Source organism: Panthera leo, chromosome B4 (assembly GCF_018350215.1).
Source record: "Panthera leo isolate Ple1 chromosome B4, P.leo_Ple1_pat1.1, whole genome shotgun sequence".
In the NCBI taxonomy this organism is placed as follows: domain Eukaryota; kingdom Metazoa; phylum Chordata; class Mammalia; order Carnivora; family Felidae; genus Panthera; species Panthera leo.
The window spans coordinates 104,129,951-104,154,319 of NC_056685.1; the positions used below are offsets into that span (position 1 = coordinate 104,129,951).

General features: G+C 35.5%; 1 protein-coding gene across 1 annotated transcript in view; it reads right to left on the reverse strand.

The window, feature by feature from the left end:
* The window catches only part of PPFIA2 (PTPRF interacting protein alpha 2), a 481,896-nt gene that overhangs the window by 383,840 nt on the left and 73,687 nt on the right, over positions 1-24,369 (reverse strand). Inside the window, exon 3 of the mRNA XM_042947254.1 lies at positions 16,694-16,747. Coding sequence (XP_042803188.1) covers positions 16,694-16,747 — 54 coding nt within the window. The remainder of the gene's footprint in view (positions 1-16,693; positions 16,748-24,369) is intronic.

A 24,369-nucleotide genomic window follows, 5' to 3' on the forward strand; every position in this document is an offset into this window, starting at 1 on the left:
TGAATATACCAGCAGATTCCTTTTTAAAGCTCCTGCCCTGGTTATAATTAATATTAACTGAAAGAAGGATATGCATGCAATTTCAAACATTTGCATTTTGCTGGTTCGTGTTCCCTGACTGTGTGCATCTGAAAAAGACTTATCTGGTTATAAAGACTAGTCAGAGCAAGTGGTTTTCCTTCCAGATAAATGTTCCTTCACACAGAGACACAAGTTCCTGCTGTAGGGCTAGAAGGCAAGCAAGCTTTCAGGCGGCCTCCTGTCCCCTGGAGGCCAATGAGGGAAAAGGGGAAGATCTTGGCCAGAGGAGTTTGCAATTTCCTACCAGTAAAACTTTAATAAATAACACAAGTGTAAAGGGGGTAAATTCTTAGAAAACTAGCTCCTTTTCATCTTTCCAAAGAAGGTAGAACATCACCTTACTGGGATTCTTGGAAAAGCAAAAGCAGCAGCCTTGGATCTGAGCAGGTCCTGTCACCTCAAACTATGCTGAATTGCCCACCAGACCCTTCCTCTTGGAGGGCCCCTGGGGGCAATCAGAACCACTTTCCAGAATGGCCAGCAAGCATCATCCAGGAGCCTAGTCTCACTGAGGGTGAACCAATGTTTAGTTCTTAAACTACAAGGCACGTGGAGGTTATCTGGGGCTTCCTAGAAAAACAATAACCCACACACACTTTTGAAAAGGATATCTAAAAACCAAGTTGCAGCAGCCAGCTTTATTAGTTGCTAAAACCTATATATAGAATTGAACTACTTTAGATACGAGGATGATTTCCTTCCATCCAGAAAATAAGTTTTAATTTAATGCAAATTAGCTCTTTAAGACCTGGCTTAACATTTACCTTTCAAAACAGTCTTCCAAAAAAATGAAAATCAAATACTCAAAAACACATTTCCCGTAATTATTTCCATATAATACAAAAATAATAATGTATCTATATACCCTTTTTTATACTTATTAAACATGTTTTAAAAAGAAACAATTGCTAAGCAGTTAGAGTGCAAAAATCTATTGCACTGACTTGATATTTTTTCTAAAGTGCTTAGAATAGCACTAAGTACACAACAGGCATTACAGATATGCTTTCTAAATAAACCTTTATTTTTACTTTATATTTTTCACATTTTAATGAGCAATTATATGTAAAAAGCTGTATTCGTCCATCTGTCTTTTCAGAAAAACATCCTAAATTATAAGTATCTTTGATCAAAAATAAAAATAGTTCCACTTTATTGTGTTAGATAATAACAATCTAATTAGAAACCAGCCTCTTATTTAGCTAAGAACTCAAGAGACTAAAAAATCTGTTCTTTGTAGGAAAAGTATATATATATATATAAATATATATGAGTACATATGTTATATATGTTATATATGTGTTTACATATGTTATATATAAAAATATACATATGTACATATACACAAATAAACACATTATATATAATAAAAATAAATAGTAGAGAAAAGAAGGCAGGAACAAAAGAACAAAATATAAATAGGTACAATGTCTGTGGTTGAAATTATATTACTATTTTGGAAAAAGGTATTTCGGAGAGCAAAGATAAGTGCATTAATTTATATTGAACTTCATATGATCAGAAAACAGAATATATCAGTATATCTTCCAATGTTTAATATTATTATTAACAAAAATAATGTATCTTTGCAATAATGTAAGTTCATAATTTATTTTACTTCTGTCTTTTTCATTCACATGAAAAACTTTGGTTTTCCCTCAAATTTTTTTCAACAATCTTTTTTCTTAAAATTAAAAATTAACAGTAAATACCAAGACTCTATTTCCAACAAGGAGTTGTTTCATTACCCGAGCTTCTCAAATAATGACCTACACTGGGGAAATCATTTCTAAAATATTTCTTATCACATTAATCATTAGTGAAACAATATGCTGAAAGACCTCATAAATGCTTCCTACATTCAGTATTATTCCAAACCCAGCTTTCAGATGTTAGTCTATAATTCATCTCTTTTCTCACTTTCACACTTAGCACATGCTTTTGAATATAGGAAGCCACATTCTAATGTCCCCTTTATAAGTGAGTAGTTCGTGCTGAAATATAAACGCTCACTTAAAGAGTTCTAATCAGTAATGCCTTAATGAGTAGGAAATAACAGAGCATGGGAATCATGGTACCATATATGCTAACAATCACATTTCTCTCATGATAAAATTTCTGCATCTGAACTACTTTCAGCATTTTGGCTACATATTCATGCCATCAATATTTTAACTACCTTTTCTGACAAGTTAAAAATATTAATTGATTGCAATGAAACAGATTCCTTTCTTTCCTATTCCCTATCCACCCTGGTATATACCCACGTCTTAAGAAGAACATCCTTAGGAGTTCATCAAATTATTGGGTTGGACTGATTTAAAAATAATTTACACAGACTATTGCTTTTCCATCTCCAATTAAAATATAGCATACACTCTAAGCCAATTCTTTGCAATGACTCCATATTAGTTAATGAAGACTTTCATTTATATAAAAATTACGATGGTAAACACTGAGGATCTGCACATACCACACACTATCTGAAGCATTCTGTATGTGGTATCTCATTACATATAACCACCCTGTGGGGGCACCTGGGTGGCTCAGTCAGTTAAGTGTCCAACTTTGGCTCAGGTCATAATCTCATGGTTCGTGAGTTCAAGCCTCACGTCGGGCTTTGTGCTGACAGCTCAGAGCCTGGAGCCTGCTTCAGATTCTGTGTCTCCCTCTCTCTCTGCCCGTTCCCTGCTCACGCCCAGTCTTTCTCTCTCTTTCTCAAAAATAAAATAAAATAAAATAAGCATTAAAAAAATAAAAAAAATATAACCACCCTGTGAAAGAGATTATATTTTTACCCTCATCGTATAGTTTAGGAAACTGAAGCACAATGAAGTAAGTAACTTCAAATAAGTTGGTCAAGATTACACATACCTAAAAGGGACAGAGCCAAAACTCAAATTGAGGCCATTTTCCAGAGCCCACACTCTAAATTACTACATCTTATGCTATTTTCTCATGGATTACAAAACAATTCAAGTATAGATTTACAAAAAATGTAATTTGTATACTACATTGCTGAATATGTGTGTGTGTGTGTGTGTGTGTGTGTGTGTATAGAGAGAGAGAGAGAGAGAGAGAGAGAGAGGGAGGGAGGGAGGGAGAGAGAGGGAGACAGAGACAGAGACAGAGAGACTATGTCTACATATACATTATATATATATATATATATATATAAAAGAGAGAGTTTATTTTTTGTAAATTACAGTCTGAGCAGCATCTATATGTACACTTGGTATGAATCATTACAGAACGTTTCCTGCCAGTTATTAACTTTTTTCATCTTTAGGGGATACACAAAATGTTAACCTTTCTAAGTCACCAAGTCTCTCTAGCATATTTATCCTGTAGTATTCTGTTTGCTCTTTATCTTACTTTCCACTCTTCCCTTCAAACTTTTCATCATGCCTTCTGAAATTCCTATTTTATAGTAAATAATCTTTCCTGTGTATTTTATCACTTTGTTGAAGGAGATCACCATCGCTTCATCTTAACTGAAATGAATTTATATGGCTTCATGGGTAGCACTAAGATTATTCTGTTCATAATTTCTCAGCTCACTTCAGAAGGTAAAGTTGGCATCCTTCTTGAAAGCCATTAGAATTTCTAATCCATTACTCCTCCAGTCTCCAGTAAAACCATCTTCACTTCGAGTAAACCCCTCGCTTCACCCCTCCTTGTCATTAATAGCTATAAATGTCATGGTCTTTCCACAATATAAATGACTTTATTTAATGAGCTGAATTCAATTTAAATGAGTAACTGCATACAGGTAACAGATCTAAATAAATACCAACTTCATTTTTCATCCATCCTTGCCATTAAATAAGCTTTGTCATATATTCCCTCCTTATGTCTAACTCCTTCAGCTTGAGCATATTCCTTATAAGAAAAGTCTTATTTTGGATTTTAAGACTGTATCAAAACTTTAGTTTCTTTTTTTTGTTTGTTTCATTTTGAATACTTTATTTTTTTTTCTTTTCCTGAAATTTATTATCAAATTTGTTTCCATACAACACCCAATGCTCATCCCAACAGGTGCCCTCCTCATTGCCCATCACCCACTTTCCCCTCCCTCCCTCCCCCCATCAACCCTCAGTTTATTCTCAGTTTTTAAGAGTCTCTTATGGTTTGGTTCCCTCCCTCTCTAACTTTTTTTTCTTATTCAACTCAATTGATCAGTCCGATTTAGGAGTGAGAAACTCATATTGGGAAGAGGGAAATGATTCTTTTTTTTTTTTTTTTTTCACCTATCTTCTTTTTCACAGACCTTCCTTCTAGGTTAGGACAGGGGTATGAAAGGGATAATAGACAAAAATAGACCAAGTCTTATATGATTGGTGACTTATATAAGCCAGGTGCCTAAATATTAAAATTTTAAACTGGGATTCATTAGGGAATTCCCTGGACATCCTCCCATGGGGATGTCCCATGCTACACAGTTCATTGACACAGGCATTTTGTTATTTGCTTCATGACTAACCACTTGCCTCCCCTCATATCCCAGCTTCTATCTTTGGCAGAATATGTGACATTCTTTTAATTCTTAATACTGGGTCCCATTGTGGTAGAAAGTAGCCATCTTAGGAAGGTTCCATTATCCTTCTACCTCATCAACCTGGTCCATGAGAAGCTCATGCATCTTTGACACAACAAACTCTAGTTGTAACAGCCACTCCTATTAAGACCCCTTTCCATTGCCCTGACTTAGGATAGCTCTAATCATGCTTCTGCCATTCAAGTTTACTAGACAGGAAGCAAATATCTAATTTAATGGTTATGCATCCAAGTGATACACATTAATTTCTTTCCCTCCTTACTTTACATCTATTCCATGAAACCACATACTGATTTAGCTACTGAATAAATATCCAAACATGCAGATGCCACTGGGTCCTTCTTTGAGTCACTGTTTTGGGCTCATTTGATTTAGGAGAAGCACACTCTTCTCTCTTTCACAGGGTAAAAACCCTGTAGCACTCCCTACAGCTGAAATTTTGCTGACTCCTTTCTGGTCATCTCTCAAGAATCACAGTGGCAGGACTGATATTACTGTAATTATTACTTAGTAAGTCTGTGGTGAGTATGTCTAGCATTCTCCATAGAATGTGGGGATATTTATCATTAGTAGTATATGTTTTGGAGCTTAAAGTAGTATTTTGAATCAACAATGGAAGTTTCTTTTTTTTTTTTTTTTTTATCTTTTATACTACGTCTCCTTTTTTTCCTCCCTTATACTGAAGTTTGCAATACTTGGTTCACAGTTTCACCTTCTGAAGACCCTTTAGCGTTACTACTCTTGCTTCATTCATTTGATCATTAAACGCTTACTGAAGGCCCACTATGTTCAAAGCATTGAAAATGTGGCTATAAGCCAGACAGAAGCATTCTCCTTTCAAGGGGAATTATTATATAGTGATAGTAAACAAGATAAATAAGATACACAGTATCCAAACATATATCCTTCTGGTTTTATATTGCTGTTATTTTTTTTCCCAGTGGCCAATTTTTTAATTTATCCATGAGTCTCACTTCCTTCCCCACCAAAAAGTTCTACCAATATTGTTCTTTTTAAGGTTTTAACTCTCTGCTATTTTAATTCTTACTACCACTATCATAGTATAACTGTGTAATCTCATTACAGAATTTTTATAACATTCTTAATCTCTTTCTCCGTGCAGTATTCTAGTAATCATTTTAAGCACACAAATGTAATCATATAAATCATGTGCCTAAAATGTGTTTGTTCTTACTTATTCATTCAGCAAATCTATATTGAAGAATTCATATAACAGATTTTATTTCTAGATCTTTGGATGTTATACTGAACAAAAGAGACAAAGACCCTAACCATATACTTTGTTTTCTAGTTGAAGAACACTAACAGTAAACACATAGAGGCAAGGAAAAGAATATTGGGTGTTCACGGATGATCCCTCTGTTCAAATAGCATTTTAAGGGAAACGTGAAGAAAATGAGGGAGTAAGCCATGGTGATATCTGGGGAAGGAGCATGGCAGCCAGAAGAAATAATAGCAAGTGCTTGCCTGGGTAAAGAGTAGCAAATTATTAGTACAACCAAAGTGGAATGACCTTTGGAAAAATAAAAAGGTAGATGAGTTCCTAGAGGCACTGTAATGAGAGAAGTCATAAAGGGTCTTAGAAGCTACTTCACTAGCTTTGGGAATTTTTATCTGATCGGAAGCCAACAATGATTCAAGCCTAGATGTGACATGATCTGACTTTAACAAACTTATCCTGCTTGGTTCACTGAGCATATGCATATGAGAAAGAATGATGGCTTTGACAAGGCTGGTAGTTTTCTAGGGGTAGTGAGACTTGGTTGGATTCTACATAAATTATGAAGACAGAACCTGTAAAATGACTCTAGGTCTTGATTTTTTTGAAATAGTAGCCATTAACTGATATGGGGAAAACTGCAGGAAATTTGTAGAGAGCGACAGAGCTGATCAGAAGCTCAATTTTTAATTTGTCATGCTTTAAATTCCTTTTTTGAGTGTATAAGACAATATGTCAAACATTTAGTTGGATACACAAGTCTAAAGTTCAGGAAAGTTATCCAGTGTAGAAATGTAAATTATTCAGTTATCAGTTCCTAGATGCCACTTAAGCTGTAAAATAGGTTGGGATTATCAAGGGAATGAATGTAGTAAGAAAGATTGCAGGATTCACAGAAATGATCATCCTACACTGGTCCCTCATTGTCTTGGCATCCTCAAACTCAGTGAGCCTCATTCCCTCTGCACTTCACCCATTCCCATGACCACAACCTGGATCTTATTAGACCTGGCAATGTTTGGGTCCTGAAATGCTTAAATCAAGCATCTTACTCTCTCACCATTACCTTTTATCCTTTTCCCTACACCCACTGCAACTATTTTTCAAATTTATTAAGAACTTTGAATCCTCTTGTTTTATCAATTTCTTCCTATCTCCACTGCAATTCTTATTCAGCTTAGACTGTACGGCATCTTTGCTAACATTCTCCATTATCTTGCCCCATTGCCCTTCCATAGCAATGGTCTGGCAGAGCAACCTGAAATTAAAATGCTTGCAGGCATTCTCCCCTCCAACACCTGAGCACTGTTTTGAAAACACACCTTTGAGTCACTTAAAATCATTACAAATTCACTGCCTAAAACCACATGTGGACCCCTAACACTTTCCAGTAATCCATCTGTGATTTACATAGTTCTCCCATAATCCATAATGGCTAGATAAATCTCTGTATTCCTGAAATTCCTTATTCTATTTTCTTCCCTGCTACTATCAGCTAATTAGCACCTTTATACTTTGTGAGGAAAATAAAAGCTATTAAATGGAAACTTTCAACTTCTTAAGACCTCCACCTGTGAATGTTTTTGAGAAACATATTTCTGAAAACAATCTTTTCCTTCTCACTCATTTCACATTTGTAGACACATTGCTCTTTCTCCATAATATGCGCTGGAGTCCTTGCTTTTTTTGCCTCACCTCGTGCTCTATCAATTAATTTATCTTTCCTCAGTAAATTCTCCTCCCGCTTGATGTGCTTTCCATATGTTTCAACACACTCGACCTCATAACCTATATCAGATATTATTCCCTCCCACTTTTCATAATCAAGCTCTTTGAGAATGTTTTCTGTAGTCACTGAATCCAAGTCTTCTTTTCCATTTTATCGTTCAGGTCACTGGAAATGTGATTCTACCCAAGTTAATTCCATTTAAATTATTCTCACCTAGAACACTTTACCTTCCTGTGGCTCAATAAAACGGGCACTCTGTTCTCCTTGAACTCTCAACGTCGTGAAACTGCTAGTAACCCTTATCACCACTTTCTCTTGACTTTAGCATGTTTGATTCCACAGCTTCCTGGTATTCCTTCCTTGCACCCATCTCTGCTCTTTTTTGAGGCCTACTTTCCCTCTGATCTTTCCCTTTCCTCTGATTATTACTTAAATTCTTTTCTTCCTCTGAAGTTTACAATGAACATCACTTGGAATACCTTTTTTGGAGGTAACTTCATCAACTCCAATGGCTTCAATTACTGACTATTCTACATGTCCAAATCAATGGCTCTAAATGAGATCTCACCTAGAAATTCCAACATCATTCATACATTCCCAACTGTGTCAGCTCAAATTAATGTGTCCAAACTGAACTCATCATCCCCCCTCTAAAAGTGCACTACCTCATGGTATTCTTGTCTCTATTCTTGTCTTCCATTCACTCAACTGCCAAAACATAGTCAGCCTTAAGTTCTCAGTATGTCTCATTCTCCCCTCTCTGAACAACCCCTTATTCTTGAGTATTCACTGTGTCCTTACTAACTCAATCGGTCCATCCCTCTCCATTCTCACTGCCACTCTATAGGTTCATATTAATCATTCAGTGTTTCACTCAAAATGTTGACATTCTCTTGAGATATGGCCTTCTATTAGTATTATAATTTAGTGGGATACGCACACACACACACACACACGCTGCAGTTATCATTTTTATTATCTTTCTTTTGGATGACTGCAAGAGCCTTTCACTTGTTCTCTTGCTTTTTAGACTTTTATAAATCACTCTACAAGTGGAATAAAAAAAAAATGTTTGACAGAGCTGATTAAGTGATCTCCTATTTAAAGACTTTAATGGTTTTTCATGGTTCTTACTATAGAGAACAAATTCCTTCCATGAAATTTCTCATGTCTTGCCCTGGCCTAACCTAGCCTTTTATCTTCACCATTACCTCCAACACTCCAGCTTATTCATACTCTAGCCACAGTAAGTTATTTTCACTTTTTTTGACCTATGCACACACACTGTTTCCTCTGCTTAAAATGTCATGCCCCACTCTCCTCAGTTGGCAAACTTCAACTTATCCTATACTTATTAAGTTAGGCAGTATTTTCTTCTATTCACCTTCCTTGATTCTCCAGCCCCTTTCACTTCTAACAATCAGATTATATGAATTATCTTACTCATTTTCATCTCATCCTGTGTTTAGTTTACACTGGAATTGTTTTTACCAACCTGTCTACTCCACTACATCATAAGATTCTGAAGTGAGAGACTGTGTGTTGTACATCACTATTTCCAAAACCTAAACGAATGTCTAACACATAGTGTATACTCAAATATACACTGAATTTCAAATAAATAAAGAGAAGAATTAAAGTATGTAATATAGCAATATAAAGTCTAGGTTGAAATAAACTATATTATATCACAATTCAGATTTACTTTTTTTATTCTCTTATCTTTTGAAGCAAATAAGTAGAACACTGGCATTTTTTGAATAATCAAATTAAAATTGGTTTTGGAGACTAAAAATTTAAGACCATTCAGAACTTGAAAAATATATAACCTGGTCTAAACACCACCTTCAAGAAAATAAATCTGTTTCTAATTCTATGGAGTATTTACCCAAATTGCTCAGAACCATCAGGAAGATATTAAAATGAGAACAGAAAAAAGCAAAATATGGAATGTACAATTCTGGTTCTTTAGTGGAGAAAATTAATAAAGCTAGAGAATGTTTAGGATGGTGTAAATATCAAACCCAAGGATATGGCTTAGATGGGCATCCACTTATTCACCATACTTTAGAAATAAAAAGAACCATTAGCATTTGGATAAAGGAAACAGAACAATGAAAAGAACTAAGTTCTGTAAGAAGCAAATTTATAGATCCTGTTACTCCAACGTAACAAACAGAAAGAAAAACAGGGAAGGGACTGCATAGCCCCAGTTTTACTGCTATAAGTTCTGGATGAGGCAATGAGGTAGACTTAATTCAAACACTGATACTAGCACTATGAAATATCATGACATTTCCGCATTTAACCAATGTGTATGTTACAGTGAAATATGTTCAAAAATGTGTTTCATGTAGTTTAGGGTTTGTCCCTATCAGATTTTGCCCATATTGACCCTTAAAAAGAATCAAAAATGATAAGAAAGCAAACAGCTAATTAATAATCAGACATTTCTTAAACCAAATTAAGAAGAGAAACCTTCCTCTTGTGTATGTTAGTCTGTATGGGTCTGCTGTCATTAAACTTAAGTTTTATGGCCAACTTGAGCTACTAAATTCTAGCTGCAGATTAGAATTAGCCCATAGGCACTCTGTGCTGACAGCTCAGAGCCTGGAGCCTGTTTCAGATTCTGTGTCTCCCTCTCTCTGACCCTCCCCTGTTCATGCTCTGTCTCTCTCTGTCTCAAAAATAAATAAACGTTAAAAAAAATGTTAAAAAAAAAAAGAATTAGCCCATAGGCTGGGACAAATCCTGGTTCTTGAGTGGGGCTGGTCAACACCTCTGGCTCTGGCTCATGGGCTAGACAGTGATCCATCACAATACTGGTTTCACATGACTACATACCACAGCTCTCCAGATACCAACTGCAGCTAGAACATCTGTCTAGGAATATTTGTGCTTTGTGCCCCAGTCTTCAGTATCCAAAATCCTCTTGGCTCTCTAAAGCTGAGTGGTTTAGATCTTACCCTGGTCTTCCTAAACATTGTCTGACAACTGATCACCTGGACACCGTCATAAGAAATTTCATCAGATTTTGACATTTTAATATTTTTTTTTAAACTTTAAAACACCATGAATGGATGTTGTACTTTGTCAAATGCTTTATCTGCATCGATTAAAATGATCATATGGTTCTTACCCTTTCTCTTATTAATGTGATATAACACAATGATTGATTTGAAAATATTGAACCACCCTTGCAACTCATAAATAAATTCCACTTGATCATGGTGAATGATTTTTTTAAACGTTATTGAATTTAGTTTGTTAGTGTTTTATTGAGAATTTTTGCATCCATGTTCATTGGGGATAATGGCCTATAGTTTTCTTTTTTAGTGGAGTCTTTACCTGGCTTTGGTATCAGGGTAATGCTGGTTTCATCTAATGAGTTTGGAAGTCTTCCTTCTATTTCTATTTTTTTGGAACAGTTTGAGAGAGCAGGTAGTAACTCTTCTTTAAATACTTGGTAGAATTTGCCTGTGAAGCCATCTGGCCCTGGACTTTTGTTTATTCGTTAGAAGATTTTCTTTTATTATTGCCACTTATTGGTCTGTTCAAGTTTTCTATTTCTTCCTGTTTTAATTTTGGTAGTTTGTATGTTTCTAGGAAATTATCCACTTCTAGGTTATCCAATTTGCTGGCATTTAGTTCTACATAATATTCTCTTATGAGTTTTTGTATTTCTGTAGTGTTGATTGTTATTTTTCCTTTCTCATTTGTGATTTATTTATTTGGGTCCTTTCTCTTTCCTTTTTAATAATTCTGGCAAATTATTCTGGCAATTTTATTATTTTTTTCAAAGAACCAACTCCCGGTTTCATTGATCTGTTCTATTTTTTTTTTTTTTTTTTAGCTTCTATATCATTTATTTCTGCTCTAATCTTTATTTCCTTTCTTCGGCTAGCTTTAGGCTTCATTTGTTGTTCCTCTTCTGGCTCCTTTAGATGTAATATTAGGTTATTTATTTGAGATATTTCTTGCTTCTTAAGGTAGACTTGTATTTCTATATACTTCCTGATGTTTATAGCAGCATTATCTACAACAGCCAAATTATGAAAACAGCCCAAGTGTCTATCAATTGATGAATGGATAAAGAAGATGTGGGATACAAATAGTGAAAGTAACACTGAAGAAGACCAAAGCAGGAGGCATCACAATTCCAGACTTTAGCCTCTACTACAAAGCTAATCATCAAGACTGTATGGTATTGGCACAAAAACAGACACATAGACCAGTGGAATAGAATAGACAACTCAGAATTGGACCCACATACGTATGACCAACTAATCTTTGACAAAGCAGGAAAGAGTATCCAATGGAAAAAAAGACAGTCTCTTTAGCAAATGGTGCAGGGAAAACTGAAAAGCAACATGCAGAAGAATGAAACTAGATCACTTTCTTACACCATACACAAAAATAAACTCAAAATGGATGAAAGACCTGAATGTGAGACAGGAAACCTTCAAAACCCTAGAGGAGAAAGCAGGCAACAACCTCTTTGACCTCAGTCGCAGCAATTTCTTACTCAACACATCTCCAATGGCAAGGGAATTAAAAGCAAAAATGAATATTGGGACCTCATCAAGATAAAAAGCTTCTGGACTGCAAAGGAAACAATCAACAAAACCAAAAGGCAACTGATGGAATGGGAAAAGATATTTGCAAATGACATATCGGATAAAGGGCTAGTATCCAAAATTTATAAAGAACTCACCAAACTCCACACCCAAAAAACAAATAATCCAGTGAAGAAATGGGCAAAAGACATGAATAGACACTTTTCGAAAGAAGACATCCAGATGGCCAACAGACACATGAAATGATGCTCAACATCACTCATCATCAGGGAAATACAAATCAAAGCCACAATGAGATACCACCTTACACTGGTCAGAGTGGCTAAAATGAACAACTCAGGAAACAACAGATGCTGGTGAGGATGTGGAGAAACAGGAACCCTCTTGCACTGTTGGTGGGAATGCAAACTGGTGCAGCCTCTCTGGTAAACAGTGTGGAGGTTCCTCAAAAAATTAAAAACAGAACTACCCTATGACCCAGCAATAGCACTGCTAGGAATTTACCCAAGGGATACAGGAGTGCTGATGCATAGGCGCACTTGTGCCCCAATGTTTATAGCAACGCTTTCAACAATAGCCAAATTATGGAAAGACCCTAAATGTTCATCAACTGATGAATGGATAAAGAAGATGTGGTTTATATATACAATGCAATACTACTTGGCAATGAGATAGAATGAAATCCTGCCATTTGCAGTAATGTGGATGGAACTGGAGGTATTATGCTAAGTGAAATAACTCAGAGAAAGACAGATATCATATGTTTTCACTCATATGTGAACCTTGAGAAATTTAACAGAAGAACATGGGGGAAGGAAAGGGGGGAAAAAAGTACAAAACAGATGGTGGGAAGCAAACCATAAGAGAGTCTTAAATACAGAGAACAAACTGAGGGTTGATGGGTGGTGGGGGAGAGGGGAAAGTGGGTGATGGGCACTGAGGAGGGCACTTGTTGGGATGAGCACTGGGTGTTGTATGGAAGCCAATTTGACAATAAATTGTATTAAAAAGATAAAAATAAAAATAAATTAACATTAGGAAAAAAAAGACATGGGGTATACACACACACACACACACACACACACACAGAGGAATATTACTTAGCTATACAAGAAAATGAAATCTTGCCGTTTGCAATGACATGGATGGAGCTAGAAAGTATGTTAAGCAAAGTAAGTCAGTCAGAGAAAGATAAATTCATTTGATTTTACTCATATGTGGAACTTAAAAAACAACAAATGAGCAAAGGGAAAAAACGAGAGAGAGGCAAATCAAAAAACAGACTATATAGACTATAGAGAACAAACTATAGAGAACAAACTGCTCGTTACCAGGGGGAAGGTAGGGGTGGAGATGGGTGAAATTGATGGGGATTAAGGAGGGCACTTGTTGTGATGAGAACTGGGCGTTGTATGGAAATGTGGAATCACTATATATCTGAAACATAAACTGTATATTAATTACACTGGAATTTAAATAAAACCAAGAAAAATAATTAAAACACTATGGCAAATGGTATATAAAAAGCACTATTTAACTTAATGATATTTTTACCCTTTAGATTTTAATTATACATTTTCTTTCACTTTATTTTTATATGTAAATATATGTTATGTTTTTACACTGGAAGTTAACTTGTGATCCAATTTTTGTGAATGAAAAACATATGCTAAATGTAGACTATGTCCGATACAGTTTTTCAAAAGCAGTTTCAAGGTAATATTAAACTATTAATACATTTCTCAATGATAGAAGAGTTCTTAAAAATAACTGTGATTTAGAAAAATCTGTAAATTCTATCTACTGAATCAATTAATTTTCAGTTTCTGAATTAAAAAAAAATCCTCTTGAAATCCTTTTCAGAGAAAGAAAGCCATCATAAAACTTGAATTGCTCCTGAAAATCATAAATGAATGATACTCCCATTCATTATCAGTATTGAAACTGAGACTGCTTGAATTTTCAAAAAGAAACTTGCTAACATTTATTGTTAAAAATATTAATGTAAACTATATTCTTGGACTTCCTCAAATTTATTCTTTCCAGGTATGCAAACTTATTTATAATTACATTTACAAATGTACACAACTTTTTGTACATGTATACTATTTAAGATAATATAAACTTCACTTTTTTCCCATGCTTCAGAAATAATACATGCATACCCAGAGAAAAAAATTACAATTTTTTAATATAACACATTTAAAAATATCCCTGAGATTTCTGTTATACTGGTAAAGAAATTATTTCACAGCTCTGCACCATTGTGATGGTATTGTAAGACGCCATTCATTCAGCACTTTATACATTCTGTATAATGAGGGGGAAGTAAAGGACCTTGAATTTCTTACCAATAAAAATTTCATTGTTGAATGATTTTGGTAATATATTGTAAACACTTATGCAAAAGACATAACTTTAGAAATGGACAATAGTGTTTAGATGACCTATTATAAAGATGTTTTTTAGAGAAAGGGAAAGTTATATAAAACTTCAAATGGGTTTAGGTTATAATTAATATAATCTGACTTTCAGTTTTCTAACTTGGGGGCAAGAACAACAACTCCATTCAAAGTCTTACTCTTAAATGACTGAAGTAACACTAGATACTATTACCATTTCACCTCTGCTTAGACTGTCCTATATAAGGTTTATATGGGACCAAAAATGATTTTATTATATAGCATCCAGTAATATATTCTAGATAAATCTTTAACAATGGGGGGGGGTACTAAATTTATGTGTAGTGTTAACCCCTAATTAGATTGCCTAAGCTATTATGTACTCTAAAATCTGCATGTTTTCCATTCTACAAAAAGGTAAAAAATAGGCATATTCATTGAATTTCTGAAAATACAGGCAGCAGTATAAAATATCCAACATCATGGTAGGGCACGGCCAAGAGGGAACATCTATCTTCACAATATTATAAACTACACACACACACACACACACACACACACACTTCACTTTTAGCAACTGGGAATGAAGTTGATGAGGCTTGCCTTCTGTACACCATCATTTCTTTCTGTGATCTTTTTTCCCTGCAAGGAGCTTCTTTCAACAACTAGGCTTTAAGCCCACTCAATTTTCCATATTTGGAAAATGTTTTCTTGAAAGGACATGCTTAACTTATTTTAACATATAAATAATGAATAAGATTTTAATCACCCCTTGCAGAAAAGAGGTGTTTAATTTTTATTTGAGCCAGGGACAAATCCTTTTAAAACCGACTAATCTCTAATTGTGGAATTCTTTTAAGAATCAGTAGACCTATGAGGGTGCGATTTGGAACGAAATGGGTTTACTCTCCTAATAAAATTTGAGTGCTATGTAAAACACCATGCTAAGCAGCAGGCTGAAATTACATCACATAAACATTCACCTACACTACTTGAATATAGGGCTGCCTGTAAGTCCTGTCACAATATACTCGCTGGCTGACTTACATTTCATCTTGCTTTATACTGTAATGTAATAGGTTCAGGGACTAAATATAAGATACCTGAAGACAATACATTTTTTCCCACATAAATTCAGACACTGAAAAAAAAGGAAGGGATAGGACTAAAATATGTTGTTTAGCCTACTTTAGGAGTAATTTGATGAAGATCAGACAACATCATGGACACATGAGGGACACAGGAGAGAAAGAGGTGCCGTTCAAAGTTGTCTTTGAACACCTCACTGATGTTTTAATGTGATTATGCACTCCACCTAGATCCTAGAGACCTAGAGGAAGTATAGATAAAATTGATGAGAGTAGGTTCTGTGTGTTCTGCATTAAACCTCACAGTGCCAAGTGAAAAGTAAACAGTGATAGAAATTTATGCATTGATTCTCTGTTGAAACAGATTGAATCTTATTACTTAAGATATACACCACAAACTCATGTTTGTACTTCAAACATGGAATCACATAAACATTATCTTAATCAATAGTTTCTGAAAGCAGATATCACAGAAAGTACCAAGATATTCCAATACTAGACTATCAATCTCTTCTTATTGCTTACAAATAATAATCCTTTAAAACTTTAGAGCACTTTTTCTAATTTTCCAGAAGCTTCCCAGATAAAGTAGAAAAGAAACAGCAATATCACAAATGAACACTGTTGATAAAATGGGCTGATACAATAATTTTTCTCAGTAACTAGAAAATATATTGCAACCCAAATCATACATTCATATTTAGAATGGTAAAACCTCCCCTCATGTTCCAAAAGTTTTGGCGTAGGCCATAGGACGTAAAGTATTTACACATTCTAATGAAGATTTTACTCTTATTTTTAAAGTCAGTACATGGAGATAATTTTATGAGATCTTAAAACTTTTAAAAATAGCAAACAACACCTCAAATCAGTTCACACTTTTGTATTAGTTATGCAATAACTACAGATTTCCAAAAGGTATCTATATCACAAATTGTATACAAGTAACTATCTCATGATCTGGTGTGTACATAATTCAATTTGTCAATAGTTAAATTTAATGAAGAATCTAACTTACCGGTGGATCAGCCCCCTTAGAACCAGTCAGCCCTCCTGTTAGGGATTCGATATCCTGAAAAGGGGAGAGGTGTTGATTGTAAAATGCTACTCAACAGCATGGAGAATTTCCCAAACCCATAGTATAATATTTTCTTTAGCTACTAAGTTAGGGCACACAGCTACATTTGTTTTCTTTGTTTTGTTTTCAGACAGTCTTGCATACATACATTATACAAATAACCTGTATCTAAAAATCTAGATATTTCCTCTAATTCTGCACACTCTGTAAAAAGAAAAAAAAAATGTACATAGACAAGTCTTGAAATATGAAAAAAAAAAAAAAAAAAGGTTAGGCTCTAGGTAGGAAAGCAAATGTTTTGTTCTCTAAGGTGTTGAAATGAGGACAGAACAAAAAAAAAGTAATTTTAACAAAACTGCAATTTAACATATTATTTGCAAGAATACAAATCCCATGGAAAACGCTGAACCTATAAAAATTTTAATTATGTATAGTCTACTCTATTACTGTACTTGGAAGATAAAAATATTTTTTAAAAAGACTAGCTATTCTTCTACAAGGTCTGATTTCGAATCTTGGATCAGTAACCGCAGAAGATCATGCCTGAGTAATGATTATATTGTCAAAGGTATCATAAACGGAGAAACAGGTGACTGCGACAAACTGGAGAGCATGTGCCTGTTTATAGGTACGAATACAGCTCCACCTTGGTTGCCGGACTTTGCTTCCAGGGTTACTAACCATGTGACTTTTTCAAAAGCTAGAATTCTGGATTTTTAACTAAAACCTCTCAGGATTTTAATGCTTGCAACCATTGTAGTTTTAAATCATACCCCAGTCCCCCCAGTGAAAAAACAAAACCAAAACTCTCTGCTCAAAGGGGGCTGGATAGGAGTCTGGGGCTCCACTGAAGAGTTATTCATAAAAACTTCATAAAAAGTTTCTTGGTTGTGACCCTGGTCACTTATCTGTCTGCATCTAGTTGAAAGGATAGGGATAAGGAACCTGGGAAATACAGTTACAGTAAGAAATCAAAGATGAAAGAGAATGGAGTCAAGATTGAAGGAAGAGAAAATTAAATACCTGTGATCAGAGAAATAGCTGATTCCTTTATACCATTAAGAAGATTTATGCTACAAATTCATGCGTGACTTAATCACATTATTTCCCTAGTATCTCAAAAATAGGGAGTCCTAACAAAAACAAAACAAAACAAAAACAAGGGGCTGAAATAAGCATGTGATGACAACATTAGACAACATTAAAGGCAGGATAAGGAAGAAAGGAATGGTGTGATGGAAGTTTCCATCAGAAGAAGCTGACTTTGAACAGGAACTCAATGGGCGATGAATTTCTACATGCATATTTTATCAAGGGCCATAAATGATAAGGCAACCACAAGGAATGCTTGCCAAGAAAATTATTAAGTTGTCTTCACTGTAACAAATATATTGTATATCATATTTTTCCATAGTCAGCATCCCTTTGAGGAACTTCCTCTCCCTCACTCTAGCTCCAAAAGAGGCTTTAGAAAGACTGCTTCCAATGAGATAGAAGTCTTATGGAAAATTAAGGCAATGTGGATTTAGAAAGATATAATGGTAGGGTCCAAGTCCTTGATTCTATCATTTGGGCCACATTTGAAACTACATGTTCTCCTGCCTGCAACTTTAAATTTCTGCCTCTCAAAAACAGGAAGATCCCAATTAATATGCCTGCATTGTTAAGTCTATTGTAAAAGGCTCTCCCTTTCTGTCTTGCTGAAGTTCTTTATTTCACTACCATGTACACCATAAACAATCAAATCATTTAAATTATTTGATCTAACAAGTTCTTTAACGTTATCATTAAATCATTTAAGTAATCTTATGTCCTTAGATAATAAAAGTAAAGTATGAAACATTTATAAACTGGCAAACATTTTTAATCTAAAGGTAAAATATAACTTTTAAAACTGTTTTAGAATTTCATGGAATGAACTGACAAAATTAGGTAGTAAAGTAGCTAAAATACTAGATAAATAGAAAAAAAAAACACACACAGCCATTGCACTGTTTATAAACACACCTGTTATGACCATGACAAAAAACAAAGTTCTATTCATATTAAAAGTTATTTCTAAGTACATTTAAAATGAAAGAAAATAACGTTAAGTACATTTTGAGTTAATATATGCCTTTCTAAATAGACATACATATAAAGTACATTAAAGATAAACATTTCTGATGTCATTATCAGAGAGGTAACAGAGAAACTGATTCAGATTCAAAGTAGTTTAGCCATTTATTTAATGCATTGCCATTTTTTAATTTTTTTATTCTTTTTAATTTTTTTTAACATTTATTTATTTTTGGGAGAGAGAGAGAGACAGAGTGCAAGTGGGGTAGGGGTGGAGAGGGGGGGAGACACAGAATCTGAAGCAGGCTGCAGGCTCCAAGCTGTCAAGTACAGAGCCCCATGCGGGGCTCAGACTCACGAACCGTGAGATCATGACCTGAGTGGAAGTCAGACACTTAACCAATTGAGCCACCCTGGCACCCCTGCATTGTCATGTTTTTTGTAATTATATCTGAAGATTTCTTGGTATCATAGATATGAAGATTTCTTGCTATCTTAGATAAGTTGAGCAAATTTTCACATTTCTAAAATTTTAAGCCTTTCATGATAGTTATCATCTTCAGAAAAATTAAGCAAAAGAATTTAGAAGATGAATTCAAAGGCATTGGTATTTATGATTTTTAACATGTTGAATTAAAGCACACTAGGAACTCATGACTCTAAACAGAGTACAGATGCACATTCTTACTGTTTATTCATTTAATTGAAAAAATGATTTTTTGAGCTTATGTGCTGTTTTGAGTATAAATTAGAAAAAAGTTTCCTACTTGGACAGATGCCAAAATTATAGTTTATCTATCAGTTGATGCAAAAATAAATTTTTCAGGTGTGAATAATGAGCGTAAGTGTGCATGAATGCATTTATGTTGTAAAATTAAAAGGTGAGATAAATAAATCTTTTGAGGAACACTGAACTGAAAGTGAGTCCATTTTTTGATGGTTCTTGAATAGTTTGCAAAATATAACTTAAATCCTTAACAAATCCATCTATCTTGTTACTTAGATATCTTTCTATATAGATAACAAAAGTACATCAAAAAGTAAAAAACATTGATTTCCTAGAAACTTTGTTAACTTTCTATTATAATAATGTTGTTTCACTAAAACATTGAAAACAAACTGATTTTTAAAACTAGTTACAGGATTTATTTAACTATATTACATACCATGTTCACTTAAATAGCTTCATTTACATCTAATAAAATATCTACTACTTAAACATTACATACCATGTAAATGTTTTATAAACATTAACATTATTATAGCTTTATAAGGTACTTATTTCTTTTCTTATTTAAGAGGTTAAAAAGTTTATGTAACTTGGGGCGCCTGGGTAGCTCAGTTGATTGAGCATCTGACTTCGGCTCTGGCCCTGATCTCATGGTCCGTGGGTTCAAACCCTATGTCAGGGTCTGTGCTGACAGCCTGGAACCTGCTTCAAATTCTGTGTCTCCTTTCCTCTCTGGCCCTATCCTGCTCTCTCTCTCTAAGAATAAACATTAAAAAAATTTTTTTTAAAAGTTTATATAACTTACCCAATATCATATAGCTATCAGGAAGTGGTGTTACAAACATACTCGCAGGACTGCAAACCTGTGTTTTTTAATACCAGCCATAGGGAAATAGCTTTACCCTTGCATTCTGGTTACCTTGAACATATCCACATGGGCCATGTAGGCAGAGTTAAACAACAGGCTGGCCTAATTCTTACTGGAATGTCCTGCCAGCCTTCTGAGAACATAACAAGGTAGGCAGTCTTAGAAAGAGCTTCCATACAGCTGTTTCTCATTTGCCTCTCTGGCACCAATGAGGCAGGGAACTTTCCACCTCATTCTTCCGCAACCTAGATCCACCTGCGAGCTGTAAAACTGCTTAGATGCACTATGGAATTTGCTACTCCCCGTTGCCTCTTCCTCGTACTATTGCTGTCATCTGGTCCACCCAATTTAGTGTTGTCCTGTGGGATAAGAGACCAGGCCAGGAAGAGTGAGGTAACTGATATGTCTAGGGCACACAATTTTTTTTTAATTTAATTTTATTTTTTTCAATATATGAAATTTATTGTCAAATTGGTTTCCATACAACACCCAGTGCTCATCCCAAAAGGTGCCCTCCTCAATACCCATCACCCACCCTCCCCTCCCTCCCACCCCCCATCAACCCTCAGTTTGTTCTCAGTTTTTAACAGTCTCTTATGCTTTCCTCTCTTAGGGCACACAATTTAAGGAGGCATTCGTTCCAAGGGTCATACAAGTACTGACCTGACCCTGCAGGTGCAGGATCCTGGCAGTGAGTGCCTCCTTAAATTTTATCCTTTAGGCACCTGATTCTTACAGGTGCCTACAAGAGCAGCGTTGGCATCTGTACAATCCTAGGAGTCAGTGACTCCTCAAGGTTTGTGCCCTAAGCACCCCACCTGTCTCACCAAGTCCTGACCCTCTGAGGGATATGGAGAGAGCTAACACCATGGTGACCTTGGTCATGCTGTGTATGCAACAGACTCTTTCAATACATTTGACTTGTTTCCCGGTTGAACTTATAAAAAGATGCCAAGCCAGCCTAGTGCCTGCCCACATGCTGCCGCTCAGGTACCATTGCTGCTAAACACCCGTATGACATCGCCTCCGCTATATGTGTTGCTATCATCTGCTGACTAGGATCCTTCACTATACAAACAATTTTATCTCTTAACACGATTTTAGATCATGAAAGTTTCACTTGTCCTGCAAGGTGTCAAATACCTAAGAGACATTATTAGTCCTTGACACAAGCCATGTAAAGGCAGCCTCGTCTAATGCAGGAGAGCTCTGCTCCTAGGTCAGCCAAGGCTGGCTTATGAATCAGAAGTCTCAAGTCTTGGGAAGGTTGAGCTGCAAGAGCAGCAATTAGTGTCAGGGCTCCAAGAAGTGTAAGATTTGAGGGCAGCCTGGACACCGAGGATCGCATCAGGACAGGTTAAATAAACTCCACACTGTGCTGCACTGATGCTGTTGGTTACCCAGCTGCACCCTCCTCCCCGTGACTCCTTCTCCAAGAGTTGACATATTTTCCCCCTTGACAGACACTTTGAATAATGGAGCTTAGGGATTAATCATGTGGTTTTCAGTGCACATCATTTAAGTTCGCTGTTTAAGTCTTGCTTCCCCTGCATACAGGTGGGAAAAAAAAAGATTTTGGGATTGAGGTCTCCCTCAGGGCTACTGCCATATCCTTATTTTTATCCCTAAAGAGTGGATCAGCCAGGTATGGTCAAAGAAAAGATGTTAAAATAGCTTGGGTATCAAATACGTTAAAAATGAAGAAAATTAAATTCTAAATAACACACTGAATCTAATACTGCACATGCCATAAACCCAGACTATCTCGAAATCTGAGAGTTGCATTTAAATTAATATCAAATTTTCAAGTTGCACACTTCTAAAAAATCACTTTACATAATATAAAAATACTTAAAACATTGTAATATTGTTATCAGCTACTGATATTTTAAATTTTGGTTTATACATATTTAAAATTTGGGACCATTTTAGAAATTGTTTGAGGGAAAGTGATTCAGTAGCAATACAGAGTGCATTAAAATAATCTATCAAAAGTCTATCAGTATAGTGAAATCAATAAAAAAAAGATATCAACCATTTTCACTGGATGATTATATTTATAATTTGTGCCAAGGTATTTAAAAACACTTAACAGGGTATTTTATGTTTGTAGAGAAGCTTACAAAATTTATATATTCAAAATATCAAAATTAAGCATTTCTCTCAACCTTTTTACAGAAAAATTTCTCGAATGTCCCTCATCTCCCATTCTCTCTTCATGCAGGTTTGTCCCCACTGGATCACTGCAACCCTCTTATTAAGGCTGCCATTGACATCCAGTTGGCTGAATCATTGGTCAACGTTCATCATCACCTTCCTTGATCTTTAAGCCACACGGACAAAGCTGACGGCTCCATCTTCCTTCAAATACTTTTCCTCGTGGTTTCCATTTAGTTTCACCCTCTATATGATTGTACTGGCTACCATGGCTTTAAATATCATGTATGCTGATGAATTAGGAAATTACATATTCAGTTTCAACTTATCCTCTGAGATGCACACTGCCTACTCTGATCTCCACTTGGATGTATTATAGCCATTTAAAATTTAATAATGCAAAGTCAAACTTGATTCCCACTTCTACCCCTCCCGCAAATTAAGTTCCTGTCCCGGTGCTCTCCATCTTCACATCACCTTTCACCCAGCTTCTCAGCAAATCCTGCCAATTCTATCTTTAAAAAATGGCTTGGGGTGCCTGGGTGGCTCAGTTGGTTGAGCATCCAACTTCAGCTCAGGCCATGATCTCACGGTTTGTGATTTCGAGCCCAGCATCAGGCTTTGTGCTGACAGCTCAGAACCTGGAGCCTACTTCCAATTCTGTCTCCCTCTCTCTCCGCCCCTTCCCCAGAGACTCCCACTCTGTCTCTCTCAAAAATAAATGAAGATTAAAAAAATTTTTTTAATAATTAAGTAAAAAATAAAAAATGGCTTGACTTTGACTATTCCTTACCACATACATTCCGACCATCCTATTTCATTGGACCGTATCAATATTTCTCCCTTGACTAAAGAAATAGCTTAACTGTTGTCTCTACATCTGTCCATGTCTCTTCTTTCCCCCACGTATTCTCCACACAGCAGTCAGGACTATCCATTCAAAATGTAAGTTACGTCAGATTCCTCCTCTGATCCAAACCCCCAGGGAGGTTTCCATTAATCCTAGAATAAAACACAAATTTATTACCATGTCCTGCAATGTCTTGTAGTGATCCGGCCATCTCTCTGATATCATCCTTTTTCCATTATCCAACTCTCTCATGCCGCCCAGTCACACTGACCCCACTGTTGTTCCAAAAACAGTCCAAATATGACGCCTATCTTAGGGTCATGTTTACACATGCTTTTCATGCTTCTCAGAATACTCATTTCCTATACATCCTCCTAATTAACTCACTCCATCAGATCTCAGTTTAAGTATCAAAATCTCAAACAGACCTTCCCTAACTGTCTAAATCAGTGAAAGTTCCACCCGGAAACAAATGGCAAACTCAAAAACATCATAAAAGAGCAATTAATACAAGGATGCTTTACAGAGGTACCGATGGTTCCATGGATCCAGGAGAATAGGGAAGCACAGGGATTAGTAATAGCTGGAAGTTTTACCCAACCCTAAATCCAAAGAAGATAAAAGAACAATGTTGTCAAGAGCCCAATAAAGGGTGAACACCTCCCATCACTCTCTAGAACAGCTTGCCACACAGTAGGAGCTCAATAAATACTTTTTGACTGGATGAATGACTGACTGAATAAAGCACATAATACCATTTTTATACACAAAATAGCTGAGGCTCAGAGTATAGAAATGATGAAGAATTTCTCATTTTTGTATAAATATATCACTTTGAAAGATGGCTCAAGGCAACAGTGTTTGCACAACCCATCTTTATAGAATGCCTGAATGAACAAACTAATAAATGACTTGCCCAAGATCAAACAGCTGGTAAATTCTGGAAAGAAACT